General features: G+C 42.0%; 1 protein-coding gene across 4 annotated transcripts in view; it reads left to right on the forward strand.

Moving 5' to 3' along the window:
- Positions 1-19,594, forward strand: part of IL12RB2 (interleukin 12 receptor subunit beta 2) — an 80,678-nt gene that overhangs the window by 31,804 nt on the left and 29,280 nt on the right. For all 4 annotated transcript variants that reach the window (XM_032652646.1, XM_032652655.1, XM_032652673.1 and 1 more), the window contains 2 exons: positions 991-1,070; positions 13,798-14,017. In XM_032652646.1, the coding sequence (XP_032508537.1) occupies positions 991-1,070; positions 13,798-14,017 (300 nt within the window). The remainder of the gene's footprint in view (positions 1-990; positions 1,071-13,797; positions 14,018-19,594) is intronic.

The raw sequence follows: 19,594 nt of genomic DNA on the forward strand, positions 1-19,594 counted from the left end.
TCCAAAAGGAACCGCAAGATAGCCTCACCCTAATATACTCTGAATGTCACTGTTACACAAATAAGGTTGGTGCAGTTGAAGCCTGTTTTCAGGGATTGTTTCTGCTGATTCCACCCCTGGCTGTAAATCAAAACAAATCTGACAGTGGGAGAAATAAAACTACTTGACCCATACACACACACACACACACACACACACACACACACACACACTCTTAGACACAGGAGTTGCTTATTCAGTTTCTTTTCAAGTATGTTCTATTGACTTTCTCAAATTAAATTAGGTAATATTTGACCATCGTCTTATGGATTGGTGATTATTTCTTCTATGAGTTCAGCCTGTGTTTCAGCATCAAGTAGATAATATTGCCTGGTTTTTTCATTTGCTTATTCATCATTTAACAAAGAGTAACTGGGAGTCTGTTACATTCTAAGCATTGTGCTAGGTATGAGGAGTATTAAGATGAATGAGATAGGCCTCCTTACTAATAGATTATTGTTTAGTGATCATAAAACCAAATAATTATAGTCCAGCATAAGTTCAGGAACGGAGATGAACACAAAGTTCATCATTTGTATTTTGTATTTTTACAGGATCAAAAAAATGTTTCCCTTATGATTTATGTTTATTTTTCTATTGAGAATTCTTTCTGCATTCCAATAAAAAAGAATTAACCAGACGTACTTTCTTTGAGTTGTTTTACTAATACATGTTTTAAGAGTAAGTTAAGAATCTAATTTCCTTGTCATTTTTTAAAATTTGTCTTCAAGGTAACCTTGTTTTTTCTGACTTCTGTAGTCAAAGATATATACATGTTCATTGTGTAACAGCAGAAAAAGGAAGATACTGGGACACAAAGAAAACTGAAATTATCCTATAATCCTACTCCCCCTGAATTATTTAATGAATAACCAATTGACTTCCAAAGTCTTCCTATTGTATAGATATATATGTATATATGAAACTGTTTTTTTTTCCCCTTCAAAACAGAGCCTACTGGAACATTAGATGTCTGGTACATGAGACAGCACATTGACTACAATAGACAACAGATTTCTCTTTTCTGGAAGGTAAGTTTGCGGTGTCCACTTAAAATTCAGGAGAATTATAGATTTGGGTCTTTTGTTTTGTTTTTATTGAGATATAATTGACATAAGAAGAGAATTACATATTTGAATGATAAGTTTCAAGGCCAGAAAAAGACCTTCTGTTTCCATAGTGGCTTTGGTGTGAGCCTTCAGAGTCTGTGTTGGAGCTCATTTTCTCAGCCAGATCCTCATGATGCTTGACTCTGTGTCATTTATTTTTCCCAAACAAGGGTGAGAACTCTGACTTCCTGCCTCCACACAATCACATCTTTCCCTCACCCACCAGTCGGATCAAGGTTCCCTCCCATCCTCGAGCATGTCCACCCTTTGACCCCACTCAGTACACCTCTTCTGATTCATACAATATGCCCAACAGTGACCATGCAACCTCACTTATTCATTTGTGGGGAAATTAAAGCTGTGGATGTTTAAGAGTATGGTTTCTTGCAGATCAAAACTACAATGAGGTATCACCTCACACCAGTCAGAATGGCCATCATCAAAAAATCTACAAACAATAAATGCTGGAGAGGGTGTGGAGAAAAGGGAACCCTCTTGCACTATTGGTGGGAATGTAAATTAATACAGCCACTATGGAGAACAGTATGGAGCTTCCTTAAAAAACTAAAAATAGAACTACCATATGACCCAGCAATCCCACTACTAGGCATATAACCTGAGAAAACCATAATTCAAAAAGAGTCATGTACCACAGTGTTCATTGCAGCTCTATTTACAATAGCCAGGACATGGAAGCAACCTAAGTGTCCATCAACAGATGAATGGATAAAGAAGATGTGGTACATATATACAATGGAATATTACTCAGCCATAAAAAGAAATGAAATTGAGTTATTTGTAGTGAGGTGGATGGACCTAGAGTCTGTCATACAGAGTGAAGTAAGTCAGAAAGAGAAAAACAAATACCGTATGCTAAACATATATATGGAATCTAAAAAAAAAGGTTCTGAAGAACCTAGGGGCAGGACAGGAATAAAGACACAGATGTAGAGAATGGACTTCAGGACACAAGGAGGGGGAAGGGTAAGCTGGGACAAAATGAGAGAATGGCATGGACATATATACACTACCAAATGTAAAATAGATAGCTAGTGGGAAGCAGCTGCATAGCACAGGGAGATCAGCTCGGTGCTTTGTGACCACCTAGAGGGGTGGGGTAGGGAGGGTAGGAGGGAGACTCAAGAGGGAGGATATATGGGGATATATGTATATATATAGCTGATTCACTTTGTTATGAAGCAGAAACTAACACACCACTGTAAAGCAATTATACTCCAATAACGATGTTAAAAAAAAACCAAATGGAAAACAATATGTTTTCTATGGTCATTGAAAAGGGAAAGGATGGAAAAAAAGCTGCTCTACCTCAGGAATACTAATAATAGTAGAAAATAATAGGAATAGGAAAAGGAAGCAGCCTTTATGAATAGTAGCAAAACAGTAGTAAACTGAACAACCTTCCAGAAAACAATGAGGCCTAATGTTATTACAAAATGTAAAAGTTTTACAGAGTACTGAAAGCTGGCATTATCATTTCACTTAATCCTTACAAAAACTCTAAGAAGTACATACTGGTATCCCCACTAACACATGAAAACACTGAGAGTCCAAGAAAGGAGGTTCTTCTCAAAGTCACCCACCTACTAAGTGCAGAGCTGGGACTAAAACCCATCCAGAGCTCTTTCTGCTACAGCATGACTCATCTTTGTCCAAAAAAATACTATTTGAATTGAGCTACTGATTGGCATGTTCATAAGAAGAGGTTTTATTTCCCAAAACTTACATCCCTTTTACGACAGTTCTTCTAGTTAAGGGCAAATAAACAGTTTTGGAATTATGAAGCTGATGAGCATGAAACCAGAAGTCAGACTAATAAAGTCCCCTGGTGGGGTTAGCTTGATAGATTTTGATAATTGCAATCTTCTTCGGTTTTAAGAAATGAGCTCTTGCTCCCTCTTTCCCTTTCTCTCTCTCACACACACACACAAAATGTCTGGCATAAGAGGAGTCTACTATAAATAGCTTGGTGAGTCATAATCAAGTTCTTCCCTTCGAAACTAAAACTGCAGCTTAAAATTTATCTTAAAATAAAGCATTGTTAATAGCAAGATTATTCCTAAAGCAAGGCATTTAGAGCAGCCATGATTTGTAAATAGTATAGAAGAACCCAGCTCAATTCCTGGCTATTGGTTTTCGTTTTCAGAAGTAAGCGACTGGTTAAAACGAATATTCTTCCTCCCATAAAGATTCCCTCCTCCCAAAATGTGCTTTACAGTTATCGGAAAAGATACTCTGTTCTGGTCCCATTTCACTCCTCTCTGCTCTAGGGTATCTCTCGGTAGAATGAGGGTAATGAGCCTGGTACCTGCAGAGCTGACAAGGCCGTTGTAGGGCCCAGTCAATGAGAAGACACAAACGCAGAAAAATCACGGGGGCCACCAAGGAAAAATTAAATGATACTGCATCATGATTTTTATCCTAACAGGGTAAGCAACGTGCCTGGTGCTATATCTGTGTATACTGTCACAGAGAGAATTTAGAACAGGCACGAGCAGGGTACCCTGAAACCAACGTCAGAGCAAAGTCAAAATAACTATTTGTTAGCCAACAGGTAATGCTTAGCAAGCTTGCATATGCAAACTCCTCTCTGCTACTCATCTTGATCCTGTCGCTCTTCCTCACGAAGCTTAGATTCTAAAATGAAGCCTTGAAATTCAAAGAGGCTTTAAAGCACTTCTAGTCCACGCTTTCTCTCATAAACATTGCTCCCAGCCCAGCCAGGACGGACAGATATCTGGGACCTTCTGGGACAGGGAGAATCGCTTTGGAGGAAGCCCGTGCCTCGATGGCATCTCTTATTGAGAAGTTAGAAAATCTTTCCTTTTGTGGAGCCAGAATTGTGGGCCCAAGAAGGATGCTTTGGACTGGAATCGATTTGAATAAGAAACCAAAAATGTAAATACTAGAAGCTTCTATAACCTTGTGCCAGATGGTAGTCATGACAGGGCACCTTCAAAACCTTCAATGATTGTCCAGCCTGAGAAAGGAAAGTTGGACCCAGTCTTCAGTTTTATAGGGTCAATACAGGATTTAGTCCTTCTCTGTCGAATCCTGGGCTTCTTCAATTGCCTCTCCACCCACCTGGGAGAGGCAATTAAACCCCGGCTGGAGTTGCTGAGATGAGCAGTCCTGCTCTGGACCCCAGAACCACGAATCCCAGACCTCTAGAGCCAAAGGGCATTTAAGCAGCATGCAGTTCTAACACTCGTTTTACAAACACGGAAACTGAGGTCTAGGGAGGGGAAGTGATTTCCCATGAGAGGATTCCATGATGTGGTGCTTGTGCTGGAAGCCTTTCCTGGGCGGAAATACTGCCCTCTGGAACCACCCCTCTCCCACTCATCCGCCTGGGGATTCCTCTTGCCCCCCTTAGGCAGGCTTGGGAGTCTCACGCACCGGGCTGTGCTGTGACACAAGGAACTCATCTAAACCTCAGGCTAGAAAGAAACACTGTAGCCGGATCAAGTGCTTTGTGGTGGGGCCTCAGTCAGACCACACTGGGGAAAGGAAGCAAAGACGTGTGTGGTGGCTGATTTTTCTTTTTTCACTTTGATCAATACTGGGAAACCAGATAAGGGGGACACCCCACCACTGCAAAGGGGAATTTGGGGCTTTGGCACTAGAGGAAGCCCCAAGTAAAACCCCATCAGCCTGTGAACACAGAGAGAACACGTTTCTCTTGCAGATAGGGAGAAGTGAGATGACCTTTCGTTTTTGTAGGATGTTTACACTAGGGGAGAACAGCTTGGTGCTGAATGGGTACAGCCCCGGTGTGTGTGGAGGGAGTTGAGGATGTGTGAATGTGCGTGTCTGGAGTGGTGTGTGTGCGTGTGTGTTGTATATGTGAGTGAGTGCACATGTGTGTGACTGCGTGGGAGTTTTGTATGCGTGGGAGGGATGTGAGTGTGTGGGTGTGTATATGTGAGTACGTGTGTGAGTGTGCGGGCATGTATGTTATGCATGTATGTGTCTTAGTATAATAAAATACCACAGACTAGGGGCTTATAAATAACAGAGATCAATTTCTCACAGTTCTGGAGGCTGGAAGTCTGAGATCCAGCTGCCAGCATGGTTGGGTGAGGGCCCTCTTCTGTGTCGCAGACTTCTGTTTTATCCTCACGTGGTGGAAGGGGCTAGACGGCATTCTGGGGTCTCTTAGAGAGTGCTAATCCCACCCATGGGGGCTCCACCCTCAGGGCCTAATCAACTTGCAGAGGCCCCACCTCCTGACACCATCACATTAGGTGTTAAATTCCAACATGTGAATCACCCTCCTCAGTGAGTGTGGGATACATGTGGGTATAAGCGTGGGTGTATATGTGTGGGTGTTTGAGTGTGAATGTGTGTGAATGTATCTATATGCGTGTGTATTTATGAAGGTGGGTGTGCGAATATGTTGAGGGTAAAGGAGACCTTTGATGTTCTGGTTCCCACATAGTTACTCATTTTCCCACACCTTGGTTTCTCCGAAAAACTCCATTTCCTCAAAAATATCCTGTACTATTTTTTGCCATAGTTGCTTTTTAAAAATTTTTTATTTTTAAATTTTTGGCCACACCACGTAGCTTGCAGGATCTTAGTTCCCCAACCAGGGATCGAACCCATGCCCCCGGCAGTGCAAGCCAGAGTCGTAACCACTGGACCGCCAGGGAGGTCCCCATAGTTGCTTTTAAGAGAAAAAATACTTTCTATGTTGAAGCCAAAAAGTAGAACCTAATCTATGAATCAAGCAAAAACACCTGGGTGTTGTTAAAACAGTAAACGCAATAACAGGTAGAAACTGTTGCTGTGTTACCAACAGCCTCAGTGTTGCGTTAGAGCCCTTTAAGGGGTGGGGGGAGGAGTGTCACCAATTCTTTCCCTCAGATTCCCTCTATCATCTCCTTCTGCACAAACTTTCATACCGTTTCCTTTGCTTTGACAAAGCATTTCAATCCATGATTCCAGCACACTTTTCCTTCAGTTAATACAGCTTCTATCCTTTAAGAAGAAGGTCACCTCGAATATCTATGGGGATGATGTATGAAAAGCTATGACGATGGGTTAAAGCCACATTAACCTTTCCAATTTCCTCTGTAAATTTCTTCAGCGTCCTCTCACTGTCTCGATCATAGCAAGTCACAAACTTTCTGAAATGGTGGTTTGGGCCATGGGTCTGGAAGAGAAATACCTGTGTGCAGATGGAGCTGATCACTCCTTCATTCACTCACTCATTCATTTATTCATTCAAGCAAACACATACATGAAAACCCCTCTTTAGGCCTAGAGCCCGTGCTGCATGTGGGGATATGGAAGTGAACAAGCCAGGTCCAGGCTCCATGCCCTTGAGCTCACAGTCCAGCAGGAGGACAGAAATAGCAAGGAGGTGGTGAGGGCCCTCAGGTTCAAGGAGGGGTTCAAGGTTCGGCTGGGGGGGATGATGGCCAGGCAGGGGAAGGAGTGAGGAGTCAGAGAGGACCTTTCAGAATGTAATACTGCAGATTTCAGCATCGTCCATTCTCCATGCAGCTGACTAACTTTGTGAACCATAGAACAAAGTGGAGCTCAGGCAATGAGCGAGTCACTGCAGTTAAAAGATGGAGCATCAGAAGGACAAAGGGCATAGGAGAGTCTACACATCGAAAGATAGGCCTGACAGTCAGAATCCCACGTGAGTTTCTGCTTTTTAGTTTCTTAATTGGTTGGAAGGATTTCGAGGTGTGGGTAAAGTGAGTCCACAGTCGAGTTGCTGAGGGTTAAATAGGGTGAAGTTTTTGTTTGTTAGCTTGTTTTTTTAAACAATTTTAAGGATAAAATCTTTTGGAATAGTTTAAATCTTTAGAAAATATCACGTATAAACTTCCCCTTAAATTGTTAGTATTGATTCTGTCCAGGTGTTATTAAAGTTTTCTGACCCTAAAAAAAAAGAGAGAAGTTAATACTGGAGCTCCCCAGAAGAACAAGTTAGTCAGGGCAAGGGTGGGAGAACATTTGACAGGAGAACCCCTGGGGACATGACTTCGGCTTGAAGGATCACATTAGTGAAGTGCTATCCCATAGAAATATAAAGCAGGCCACGGATGCAAGCCACATGCATAATTTAAAACTTTCTTGTAGGGCTTCCCTGGTGGCGCAGTGGTTGGGAGTCCGCCTGCCGATGCGAGGGACGCGGGTTCGTGCCCCGGTTCCTGGAAGATCCCACATGCCGCGGAGCGGCTGGGCCCGTGAGCCATGGCCGCTGAGCCTGTGCTCTGCAACGGGAGGGGCCACAACGGTGAGAGGCCCGCGTACAGCAAAAAAAAAAAAAGAAAAAAAAAAAACTTTCTTGTAGCCACATTTTAGAAAGTAAAAAGAAACGGGGACAATTTTAATAATACATTTTACTTACAGATATATTTGGAATGTTATCATTTCAACATGTAATTGATTTAAAAAATATGAATGAGCTATTTTACATTCTTTTTTTCCTACTATGTCTTTGAAAACTGGTGTGTCTACTAAGTGCCAGTATGGCACAGTGGCCAGGGGCTCACCCTCTAGATAGCAGCCCGTCTCAGGTCAGGAGAGCCCCATTTTGAAGGCTGCAGAGCTCCCTCCTGTAGTAGACAACAACCAGTCTCCTGAGCCTTAACAAGCAAGATAGAAGAGGGATAGGGAATCTTTTGGTTCCAAAGGTGGGGAAAAAACTGGGTGTTTTATATTCACTTGTTCAATGAAGTAATTCATTTGGATAAACAGCTACCCTCGAACCATAGAAGTCAAGAAGAAAGAGAAAAGAGCCAGCCCCATACACCAGTTTACAGCACAGCCTCAGACTGTTGAGACCAGAAACGGCTTATTCAGTACATTCACTTGGTCTCTTTCTCCCTGTCTTTGTCTTTGGTGAAAGAAGAATATTCCAACCTGTATCACATTGCACTGAAGGGGTGAATTCTTTGGCCTCCTCATATGAAAGGGATTCAGTAAAAGTAGAAAGTATTATTTGTAACCTGGTTTATATTGATGGAGGACAAAGGTCTATTGTAAATCCCCAGGGAAGATTGGCTGCCAGGAGCCTGAGGCCCTTATATAATTATAGGAGGTATCCAGCCTCAGAATCAATGTTTAAATACAAAAGCAGCAGATGGGAAGATTAGTTTTGCTGCAGTACTCAACTCTCTCTCCTTCCCTTTCCCAACCCTGTCTCATCACAGGCTGGCACAGCATTTCTGGAGATATTTTCAGACAGAACAGGTTGCTTTCTCTTGCTTACTAGTCACACATACTGTACCAGATGCAATGCAGGGAATTTGGGTTGGATAGCAGAATGTGGTCAGTGACAAAGATAAGAGTAAGTAGCAGAGAATTAACAGAAGATAGAAAACAGAGATGGAAGGGGAGTTAAAGCTTTGCTCTTAAAACGTTTCCATTATTTTGCTGTTTTCTAGCTGTAAAACAAAATAGACATCATTATGCCCGGGTAACGACCAGGAGGTATGACTATCAATTAAATCAGTTCAGAGTAGCAGGACACCTGGGGGATGCCTACTACGTGCCAGCATGCCAGCAGTTAAGACTTTATTCTCCAGATAGAGCAGCTGTGCTAGCTGGGTTCAAGCTCCAGCTTTACCACTTACTTTGTGTTCTTGAGCAAGGCGCTTAAACTCTCTGTGCCTTACTTGCCGCATGAGTACCGTGCAGATAATAAAAGTATATATAACATGAGGTTGGTATGAAAATAAGAATTGTGAAAAGTGTTTGCCAGGTCATTCTTAGGAGGCGGACACTGGTCATGACACTGAGGATGCAAAGATGAACTGACAGGCTAGTGGGGAGATAGATCCACAGATGGAAATTTCCAGTACAGTGATTTTTAAAACTTCCAGGTGAGGATTGTCTTCACTTTGGACTGGGGTTGCTGAAGGCAGTCATAAGTTCTGAAGTCAAGGTACCCAGACTTAAACCCACAATTTGCATATACTTTGTAATCAACTGTATGACATTGGTGAAACTTCCATAGAGAGCTGTGGTATAAGCCAGGTCAAGATTAATAGAAGATTAATAGAAGAGCCATATAAGTATGATGGGAAAAGTGCCAATTATGTTGATTTTTATATTAGAGTTAAGTGAGAGAAGAGTACCCACCAAGTGTCTTCATATCTCTCATGCACCAAACACTCTTTTGAAACAGTTTACTTCCCTTAGCTCATTGAATCCTCCAATAAGCCTACTATGCTGCGTATAGAATTATCCTCATTTTACAGATGAGGAAATTGAGGCTCAGAGAGGTGAAATAACTTGCCCAAGGTCATGTGGCTGCTAGGTGGTGGAGCAGAAAAGCAAAAGATCTTCCCGAATAACAAGAACCAAGTCAGCAGTGTTCCAAAACCAAAAAAAAAACCAAAAAACTCTTCACAGATAAAGCTGTGACTAATAGTGTTCAAACTGCCCAGCTTTCCAAGGGGTCTTGATTACAGACTCTCTTCTCTGATACAGGCTAAGCTCTAACAGTTTTTTAAAAGTTATTATTTGCATCAGGAAAAGTTCAGAAGTAAAATATTACTTTATTATAAGTACAGTAGTTTTTTTGAAGTCTTAAGAGGAAATGATTTATCAATTCACAGAAACACCTTTCCTATAATATACTTCAAAACACAAACGGGGCACACATTCACAAATGCATCAGACTTTGTCCTTTCTTGGATTACATTCACCAAGTTATTTTTGATGCTGAAAGCCTTTTCAGGCAGCAGAATTCTTATAATGGTTTATGAGGGAGCTGTTCACTCTTTGCTTCTCAGACAAAGCGAAGTCAGAAAGGCTACACTCACTAAGTTTAGATCATTTTCCACAGGGCAGAGCAGAAAGAAGACTGAAGGGAGAGAGGCAGTGGACAGCTTTTCCTTTTTAGTGTATTCTTACCAGTAGGAGAGGGTGACAACAACAGTAGGACCACTGGCTTGAAACCCACTCTCAGCACTGCCCAAGAAGGGACAAGAAGTACCCTTGAGATGCTCCTAGGGACCCCAGACTCCGTCTGGATATCGCCCTCCTCTCTCATATCCACCAGGGGGCGCACTAAAATCTCGCATTACTTTTCTGTAGGGACTTTTTTTTTTTTATTAATTTTTTTTTTCTTTTTTTTTGCGGTACGCGGGCCTCTCGCTGCTGTGGCCTCTCCCGTTGCGGAGCACAGGCTCCAGACGCACAGGCTCAGCGGCCATGGCTCACGGGCCCAGCCGCTCCGCGGCATGTGGGATCTTCCCAGATCAGGGCACGAACCCGTGTCCCCTGCATCGGCAGGCGGGCTCTCAACCACTGAGCCACCAGGGAAGCCCTAATTAATTTTTTTTTAACATCTTTATTGGAGTATAATTGCTTTACAATGGTGTGTTAGTTTCTGCTTTATAACAAAGTGAATCAGCTATACATATACATATGTTCCCATATCTCTTCCCTCTTGCATCTCCCTCCCTCCCACCCTCCCTATCCCACCCTTCTAGCTGGTCACAAAGCACCAAGCTGATCTCCCTGTGCTATGTGGCTGCTTCCCACTAGCTATCTATTTTACATTTGGTAGTGTATACATGTCCATGCCACTCTCTCACTTCGTCCCAACTTACTGTTCCCCTCTCCGTGTCCTCAAGTCTGTTCTCTAAGTCTGCGTCTTTATTCCTGTCCTGCCCCTAGGTTCTTCAGAAGCTTTTTTTTTTTTTTTTTCAGATTTGTAGGGACTTCTTGAGTCAGTTTCTTAACCTCTCTAAGCTTTAGCACCCTCATCAGAATGAGGAGTTATAAGGAATAAATATGACAGGATGTAGAGCTTCTGACTCATGGTATGGCCCAATAAATGATAGATTCCCCCTTCTCACCCACCCAAATAAACAAACACTAGAGTAAAAATAAATTTATCTGAGAAGACCCAGTTGGCTCCTCAGGCCAAGGTTTTTCTCGATTCAGAGCTTCTCTCCTTCTGACTCAGGGCTCGTTGGCTCTGGAAAAAAAGAATTCTGGATCTCCACTCTCCCCAAATTGCTGACCTCTTGCCCACTGTTGATGTTCCAGTTTCTTTGCAACTCTGGGCCAGAAGGGTGAATGGGGATCCAACTATGCAACATGGCGCTCGTACTCACCAGTTCATTGTCTCACGCTTGCCGTTAGAGGGAGCAGTGAGTCAGAGTGGAGGGGTCATGAATCCAGAAGTCAGGAGCCCTGGATTCCACTCTCAGCCCCTCTATCTGTCCCTTGAGTGGCCTTAAGCAAGTCATCTCTTGTCCCCAGGGCTTAGTTTCCCCCGTTGATAAAATGAAACACTGAATTCATTGTTAATCTGTAGAACCCCTTCCTGTTCTGTTGTTCTGGGATGATAGTCCATTCCCTCAGGGCCAGGTGTCATCAAGGGGTAATGCATTATATACATGATTCGCAAACTTGATGTTACTGGGGGTTTTTTAACCAACCTAATCACACTCTTTTTAGTTGCTTCAGGAGACTGAGTGCCCCTCCAGCTAAATACCTGTTTTCCCACTGGCTCATTGAACTCATTGAATCTTTTATTCTATGGACCCTGCTGGACAAGTTAGACCCATTTTCCAGTTTGGTTAAGGAGACCAGTTATCTGAGAGATGTTTATCGCCAAACTGGAGCTTGACATTTTATACAAGCATAATTCAAGGGTTACCATATTTATTTGTCTAACTCCTTGGCCCCATCCTCACCTTCTCACTGATATTTGCAACTCAAAACTAATGCAAAGTGGGTCCAAGCCCTTCCCTGCCCTCTGGGAACATCTACTCATCTTTCCAACCCACACCTCTGTTTACTACATCACTGGGATCAGCTGGATTTCCACAGCGGTCTCTAGGTAGGTTCATTGGATCCAAGAGGACTTGACGTTTCCTCCCTTCTGTCAGCACTCTACCGCTGGATTGCATGAGATTGCTGAGGTGTCTGTGAACAATAATGAGCGCGTGGTAATGCAGGCTGTTTCCCTATTGCCCCTTGGGTTCCTGGCAAGAATGGGGAGCTTTGTGAGCCCAGTTAACTCTTGGGGAGTGCCTTTGGGTGGGGTGCCTGGGATAGGGGTGACAGTCCTCCCTCTGGAGCTGCACAAGGGACAGGGAGGGAAGAATGGAGTGAGAGAGAGCTGAGGGAATGGTCTTCCCTAGCCAGCTTTTGCTTTAATTTATCTTGTTTTTTCTCCTATGACAAAGGGCATGTTTATTAATAACAGTTCAGAACATCACAATGTCAAAAGCACTCACTTGTTTTAATCCACACCATGGGCCTATGAGATCAGCTGTGATGGACGTTTGCAGCGCTAACTTTCTTGGTTCTTGCCAGGACAACAGGATGTCTTCTAGGGAATGGCTGAACGTGCGCCCAAAAATGCCCCCAACAACATGGCATTCACCCAGTGTGTTGACCATGGTTTATGATCCAGTCTTGGGCCTTGTGGATCCAGAAGGGTACCTAGGGCATGATCTGCATTATTCAAGCTCCTAGAGCCTGAAATATAGAAAGCTGCATGTTCATGCATTAATTTATAGTGAGAATTGCAGCTGTTGGGCCAACCAGAAGGCTTGAGTCAGCAGATAGGAACATCCTCTCCCAGCGTGCTAATTATTTCAGAAGCCAAATTATAATCAGAAGGCCAATTTTTTCACTTTAAGTGAAAAATACAAATTTTAAGTGAACCAGATGTTCACGTTAGCCCAGCCTCTCCTGACAGATAAATGATGATAAATGACATAGGAAACCAAATTATTAAAAGATTGCTTAGGGAGCAGAGAACCAGAGAAAGGGGCATTTGCCAATCCTAAGGTGTGTCTTTCAGCGGCTTGAGGCCACCCCACACCCCATGGAAGGAAGAGCCTTGTCAAGAAAACTGTGATGCTTAAGTCTGGTGAGCAATGCCTTTCTCTCCCTGCACTAGGCATGGACAGGCACTGCCAACACAGGCCTTGGCAACTCCCCATTTCCAATGCTTCTGTTTCCCATGGTCCTTGTCCAAACAGGGTTACAGTACAAATAATTAGTTTTCTGCTTACTTTCTGGGATTGTTCCCAAGCCATCTCAATTGGAATTCTTGCAGTTCCAAAACTTGTTAGTCACACATTTATAAACAGTGTCTTAGTTTCCTAGCACAGATGGCTAATCCAATTCACTAAGTATGGATTTTACTAGTTTAGATCTTAAGAAGCTTGTTTTTGATTTCAGGAGCAGCATTTCACTTTCTATGTAAAAATATATACGTGTGTGTGTTTCACAAATTCGGAAATGGAGACTCAGAGGGTCTGAATGCCTTGCCCAGGGTCACACAGCTGGTGATTGGTAGAGCTGGAACTCAAACCCAGATCTTCTGAGTCCAGATCCCTCACTTGTTCCATTGAATGTAATTGAGTTTTCTCCTATTAGGAAGTGTCACTTTGAAGCAAGAAAGGAAAATCAATATGTTTTTAAGAATTAGCTTTAAAAAATGTTAACTGATTTCTTTTTCTAAGTGGCGGGGCTGGATGGAGACATGAAAGTGTGCAATGGAGGAGATGAGATGTAAATAAAAAGGTCACTCCAGTGTAGCCACCTGCTGCTGGCAGTCATGAGGTCCTAGCATAGAGCATCCAGTGACCTTGTCTGAGAGTACATAGTAAGGAGATGTGTTTTGTTGCAGAATCTGAGCCTATCAGAGGCAAAAGGAAAAATCCTCCACTATCAAGTGACCTTGCAGGAGGTAGCAGGGGGAAAAGCCACACTACAGAACATCACAGAACGCACCTCCTGGACCTGGGTCATTCCCAGAACTGGGAACTGGGCTGTGTCCGTGTCTGCAGCTAACTCGAAAGGCAGTTCCTTGCCCACTCATATTAACATAACAGACCTGTGTGGGGCAGGTAAGTACCAAATTTTCTTTAATATTACTTGAAGGAGATTGTTTTACTAAACTCTTATCTCCCTCAGGTCCAGCTCTGGGCCTGGTATGAGTAACACAGGAGTTTAGAATTTGGAGTCAACAGCCTTCAGAGGCCATCTGAAATTTCCATTTAGCCAGTGAGTGTCCTTGGACAAGTGAATTAACACCTCTGAGCTTCAATTTCCCCCTCTCTAAACTAGGGATTTTATTACCTGAATTACAGGTCATTGTGAGATTAAATACAGAGACTAATACATAGCAGGTACCTAATAAATACTAGTTAAGGAAATATTCATTACATTAAATTGAACGCTATTATCTGGCTCATTTTTCCAGAAGCAAGAATAATATGTGTTGTCAAGTTCTAGAAAAACCATACCTATAGTCAAAATATGTTTTAAAACCAATATTATTAAAATGAAATTCTGGCTGTTATGGAACTATAGTACAATTTTGCTATAATACAGCTCTTTATTACACAAATTTAGATATATATCCAGTTATCTACACTGCAAAGCTCCCAACTAGCTATACACATTTTATAGTTGCATCCCCTGAAAACTAACTTAGGATGTAAGCCCGTAATTCATCAAAAAAAATAGGTATTAAAGCTGTTTCTCAAGATCTGTATAATAAAAGTATTTCAAGTCAAGATCATTGGCCTAACTTTTTCAAAAAATGCCTGATAGAATAAAACTCTATAATTAGATCCTTCCTTAAAATTCAGTGTAACAGTTTATGCACATGGGGGTCTAGCACTTATCATTTTGAAGAAGCTTCTACCAAAAATGATTATCTTATAGACACTGTCGAACCTTGGTTATATGTCATTTCAGTCGTACATCTGTAAATGAAGAGGTAATATAGTAGATAAAAATACAAATAAATATTGATATAACCTTGGGTTGGCATATGAGTTAGGAATCGGTCTTAGGAGTAAGAGTTGCTCTTACCAAAGGCCTGACTACAGTGACTTATTTATTCTCTTGTATAAAAGAAATTTGGAGGTGGACAGCCCAGGGTTAGTGTGACAGCTTCATAACATTGTGAGGACTCCAGGCCCCTTCCTTCTGTACCCACTGCCAAGTTGACTTCCATCCACAAGATGGAAGTGGTCCAGGATAGCTGCTGGAGCTCTAGCTGTTTCCTTCTAGGCAACAGAAAAGAAGGGAGAAGCCTCAACTCTCACTCTTCAGGAGTTTTGCCCCAGGTCACACAACAACCCTTGCAGTCGTTGACCCTAACTGGTCACCTGATCACACCCAACTGCAAAGGAGGCTCAGAAATACATTGTTCCCTTGCTAAAGAAGCTGAGGAGGGAGTATTTGGTAGGTAGCTGGTAATCTCTGCCTCATGTGGGGAAGGCATGAAACCTGAAGGAAAAGATGGATTAACTATAGGGAAAAAAATCTCAAACTTTATGCATAGTAAAGTAAAAAAATTTAAAACACCATAAATAAGGCTTTAAAATGCAAAGAGCAATTTAAGAAAAGTGTATGCTACATTCTTGGTAAAAAGATGATTGATTATATATATAAGTTTTCAAATAAGAGATCATGGGATATGAACAGGCTACTCAAAACATAAATATAAAATAAAAGTAATAATAAAGATATGAAATTTTTAGCCTAGTTAGCAATCAATGAGATGCAAATTTTGAAAAAACATGAGAAATCAAACCAGCCCGAGAAAGAGTAAGTAGAATTAGCATAACCTATATTGGTGAGAGTGTGGGGAAAATATACCCTTGTATACTGCTGGCAGGTGTGTAAATTGGTACAACTTTCTTAAGAGAAAGTTGGCAATTGGTAACACTAACAAACTTTAAATATGAACATATCTTTTGATCAAGAAATTTTGCCATTAGAAATGTGTCCTCGGGACTTCCCTGGTGGCGCAGTGGTTAAGAATCCACCCGCCAATGCAGGGGACACAGGTTCAAGCCCTGGTCCAGCAAGATCCCACATGCTGCAGAGCAACTAAGCCTGTGCACCACAACTACCAAGCCTGCGTTCTAGAGCCCTCGAGCCACAACTACTGAGCCTGCGTGCCACAACTACTGAAGCCCACGTGCCTAGAGCCTGTGCTCTGCAACAAGAGAAGCCACCCCAATGAGAAGACAATGCACCTCAATGAAGAGTAGCCCCCACTCAATGCACCTAGAGAAAGCCCGTGCACAGCAATAAAAACCCAATGCAACAACAACAACAACAAAAGAAATGTATCCTAGCAAATAATAAGGCATGAGCTTAAAAAAATGTAAGCACAAAAATGTTTGTTGAAATGTTTTTGAAATAATGAAACACCTCAAAGCCTAAATATTTAATAATAGAGGATGGATTGGTTAAATATATCATGACCCTCACTCACCTTAATCCCACTCCAGCATTAAAGTGATATTGTAGCTATGTTTTTATTAGCATGGAAATATGCACATAATAAGTGAAAAAGTAGGCTTTCAAAAGTATACATGGTATGATGTCATTTAAAAAATATATTTACACAAATACACATTTTAACATAGTAAAAAAAATCTAGGAGAATGTACATGGAAATATTAACAGAAACCATATCTACAATATGGTATTACAGGTGATTTTTATATTTAAAATTTTTTTCTTCAGTGAATAAGTACTATGTATATAAGTTTTAAAGGGAATTCTGTTGGGGGAAATTGAGATCTTACCACTGTTTAGTATCCTGCTCTTGTTAAGATGTAGTATGTCAAAATACGTTACTTCTTTAAACCTCAGTGCAGATGGGTCTTGAGGATATAAGCTTCTTGAAGTTTCTGGGCCCATTCCAGCTTCTTTATTTTGATTTGGAAACAGCTTCTCAAAATGACACATTCATTATTTTAGAGTTGGCCTCTACATTATTGATTCAACAAAAATTTATTGAGATTACTATATAAGGTAACTGGAATTCACAAGAGGTAAAAAATACAGTCAAGGTCCTACAGTTATATTTTGATATTTTGTCCAGTGGGAGGGATAGACATATAAACAAGTAAACTGCAGTACAGGATAAGTGTAATATTAGAGGTGTGCACAGGGCACTCTAGAAACAGAGAAAAGCTGAAGCATGGGCATATAGAGGAGGCTACATGTGAACAGAAATGGAGAGACAAGATGGTGTTAGCCAGGCAAAGTAGTGCAGGTGTGCGAGCGTGAGGGTTTGCTTTAAAGTGAGATCTGAGCAGGCATGTAAGTTGAAAAGGAGAAATGTGGGGGGAAAGAGTTGAAGGGAAAGGGGAAAGGGGATCATTAATGGAATGAAGTTCCTGGGGAGCTGAAAGATGATGGGATCCAATAGCAAAAAAGATGTAAGAGACACACTTCTTCCTTTCATAATGGAAGGTGTTAAACAAGGGTGAGGCTCAATAAGGAGGAACGTGGAGGGGTGGGTAAAGTAGGATATTGAAACAGTTCTCTAGAACCGAGCTGTGGCTAAGAGGGTCCTACTCCCAGAAATCTCAAGAGCCTATTGTCTCTCCTAATGCCACACCTAAACCATCCAATAAGAGTAGTTGTGCACCCCAGCGAGACCTGGAGGACAGATTTGCAAACCACATGGTCCCATCCTGGAGCCCTCTTGTCTTATGCAAATTCTGCATGATCTGTAGGAATAGCGTACCATGATTTTTGTCTCCCTCTCTTTCAATATATGTTCACACTACTCACGTAAATAGCTTTCCTTCTAGGAAGAGAAAAATAATGCCCCAAGAGGCAGAATTATGTTGATTTTGAGAAAGTAGGGACAACTTTGTTGTAAAAGGTATATGCCACAGCATTGCATATCAAGAAGCACTAGAATGATTTTGTTGGTTTATGATGAAAATTGAATGTGTGCTAAACCCACCAGTCAACAAGTAAAACATATTTAATATTTCAGACCAGTCCCTGTGCTCAAGAATTCTTGAAACTATGGCAAGAAACAGAAAGCAGTACAGCCATAAATAGAGGCCCACACAGATGTCAGAGACTAAGGCCCCAGGAGGTGATGTAACTTGGCCAAGATCATATACACAATTAGTGGCAGAGCTGGACTGGAAAACCAAGCCACCTGTCTCTTAGGTGGGCACGTTTTCCAAATACCTTATGACTCCATAACTCTATTTAGAAGTTCTCAGTGAAAATGGAGATGGGAAGTTGAATGATAGAGGCTAAAGGAATAATTTGAAAGGTGTCAGAGAGGTGAGTTGTTAGCAGAGTTCTAAAGGAGAGAGCATGCCCTGGCAAACATGATGGAGAGGAAATTCAGGCTGTTTCCTGCCAAGTGTGGTGACTCAGAGGCTAGGCAATGCCAGGTTGATTTACTTAGCTAACTGCAAAGAGAGCAGTGGTTAGAAAGGCTCTTTGGCTATTTTAGCCCATCATCTGGCAAAGGGTCTTGCAAACCCTAGGTGCTCAATACATATTACTGAATGAATACATTTTATTCTCCAAAACAAAACAAAAGCAAACTTGTGACATAGCCAGAAAATAAGATACCAAGGCAAATGAAGATAAAGAACCAGGGCTGGGGAATTCGAGTTCCTGGCAAGGGAGCTAACACAGAAGTTCCAGGCTCTCACCACCAAACCTTCCCTGAAGATAACCACAGGAGAGACAGAACAGAATGGCTGAGTGCCTGTGGATGGGTAATAGTGATGAAGGGGGAGGGCTGAGGTAGCACTTGCTGGTTGCACTCCTTTTTCTTCCCCTTGTTGCCCTGAGATGTCCATCTCCTGGGCATTTTTACTATGGGCAGGAAAGTCTGGAGGGCAGGGCAGAGTAACTTCAAGGAAGCCCTGGAACCTGACAAAGAGTGCCTGAGATTTTCTTCTGCCACCCATCCCATGGCCTGGCAATTATAAAAGAGAATAACAGCCCTACCCCCCATGAAAAGCAGTGCCATCCACAGAGACATGGGTAGGTTCTGGAGCTGCCAGGTACACCTACGGGGAACAGGAGACAGGCAGAGCTTAGGGTGAATCACTACAGGCTCCCTGGCTTTCCTCTCTGAAAAGCTCTTCCACCCCACCTAAACTTACCTGGAGGAGCATGAGCTCTGGCAAAACTTTCACTCCTCCCCCAACAGAAAAATAAAGGCCAAGGCTGCTGATCAATCCAAGAAAATAAAACATGATCCCAAAGGAGAAAATTAGTAGAAATCTGAGGGGCACAAATTCTGAGAAAGAAAGGCAGCAAATGGGACTACCTGTATCGTAGGAAGTATAACCAGCACAACAGAAAGAGCAAGAGTTTAGAATGAGCATAATAAGTATCCTTAGAAAGATAAGAGAGGATGCTAGGAACATAAATCAGAAATAGGTGGTTGTGGAAAAGGCCCAAATAGAGATTCAGTATGGAAAGTTCAGTTGTTGAAATAATGAACTCACCCAATGGGTTGGATTGCAGAAAGGACTCATCTGAAGATTGAAAGAGTACATGGAAGATTGGATGAGAAACTCTTTGAAAAGTCATCAAAAGGGGAAAAGAATTTGAAAAATGAGAAGATTTAAAACACTGAAAGAATAAAAAGAAAAGTAATGACAACCACCTAAAAGGAGTCC

The sequence above is a fragment of the Phocoena sinus genome, chromosome 1 (assembly GCF_008692025.1).
Source record: "Phocoena sinus isolate mPhoSin1 chromosome 1, mPhoSin1.pri, whole genome shotgun sequence".
Taxonomy (NCBI): domain Eukaryota; kingdom Metazoa; phylum Chordata; class Mammalia; order Artiodactyla; family Phocoenidae; genus Phocoena; species Phocoena sinus.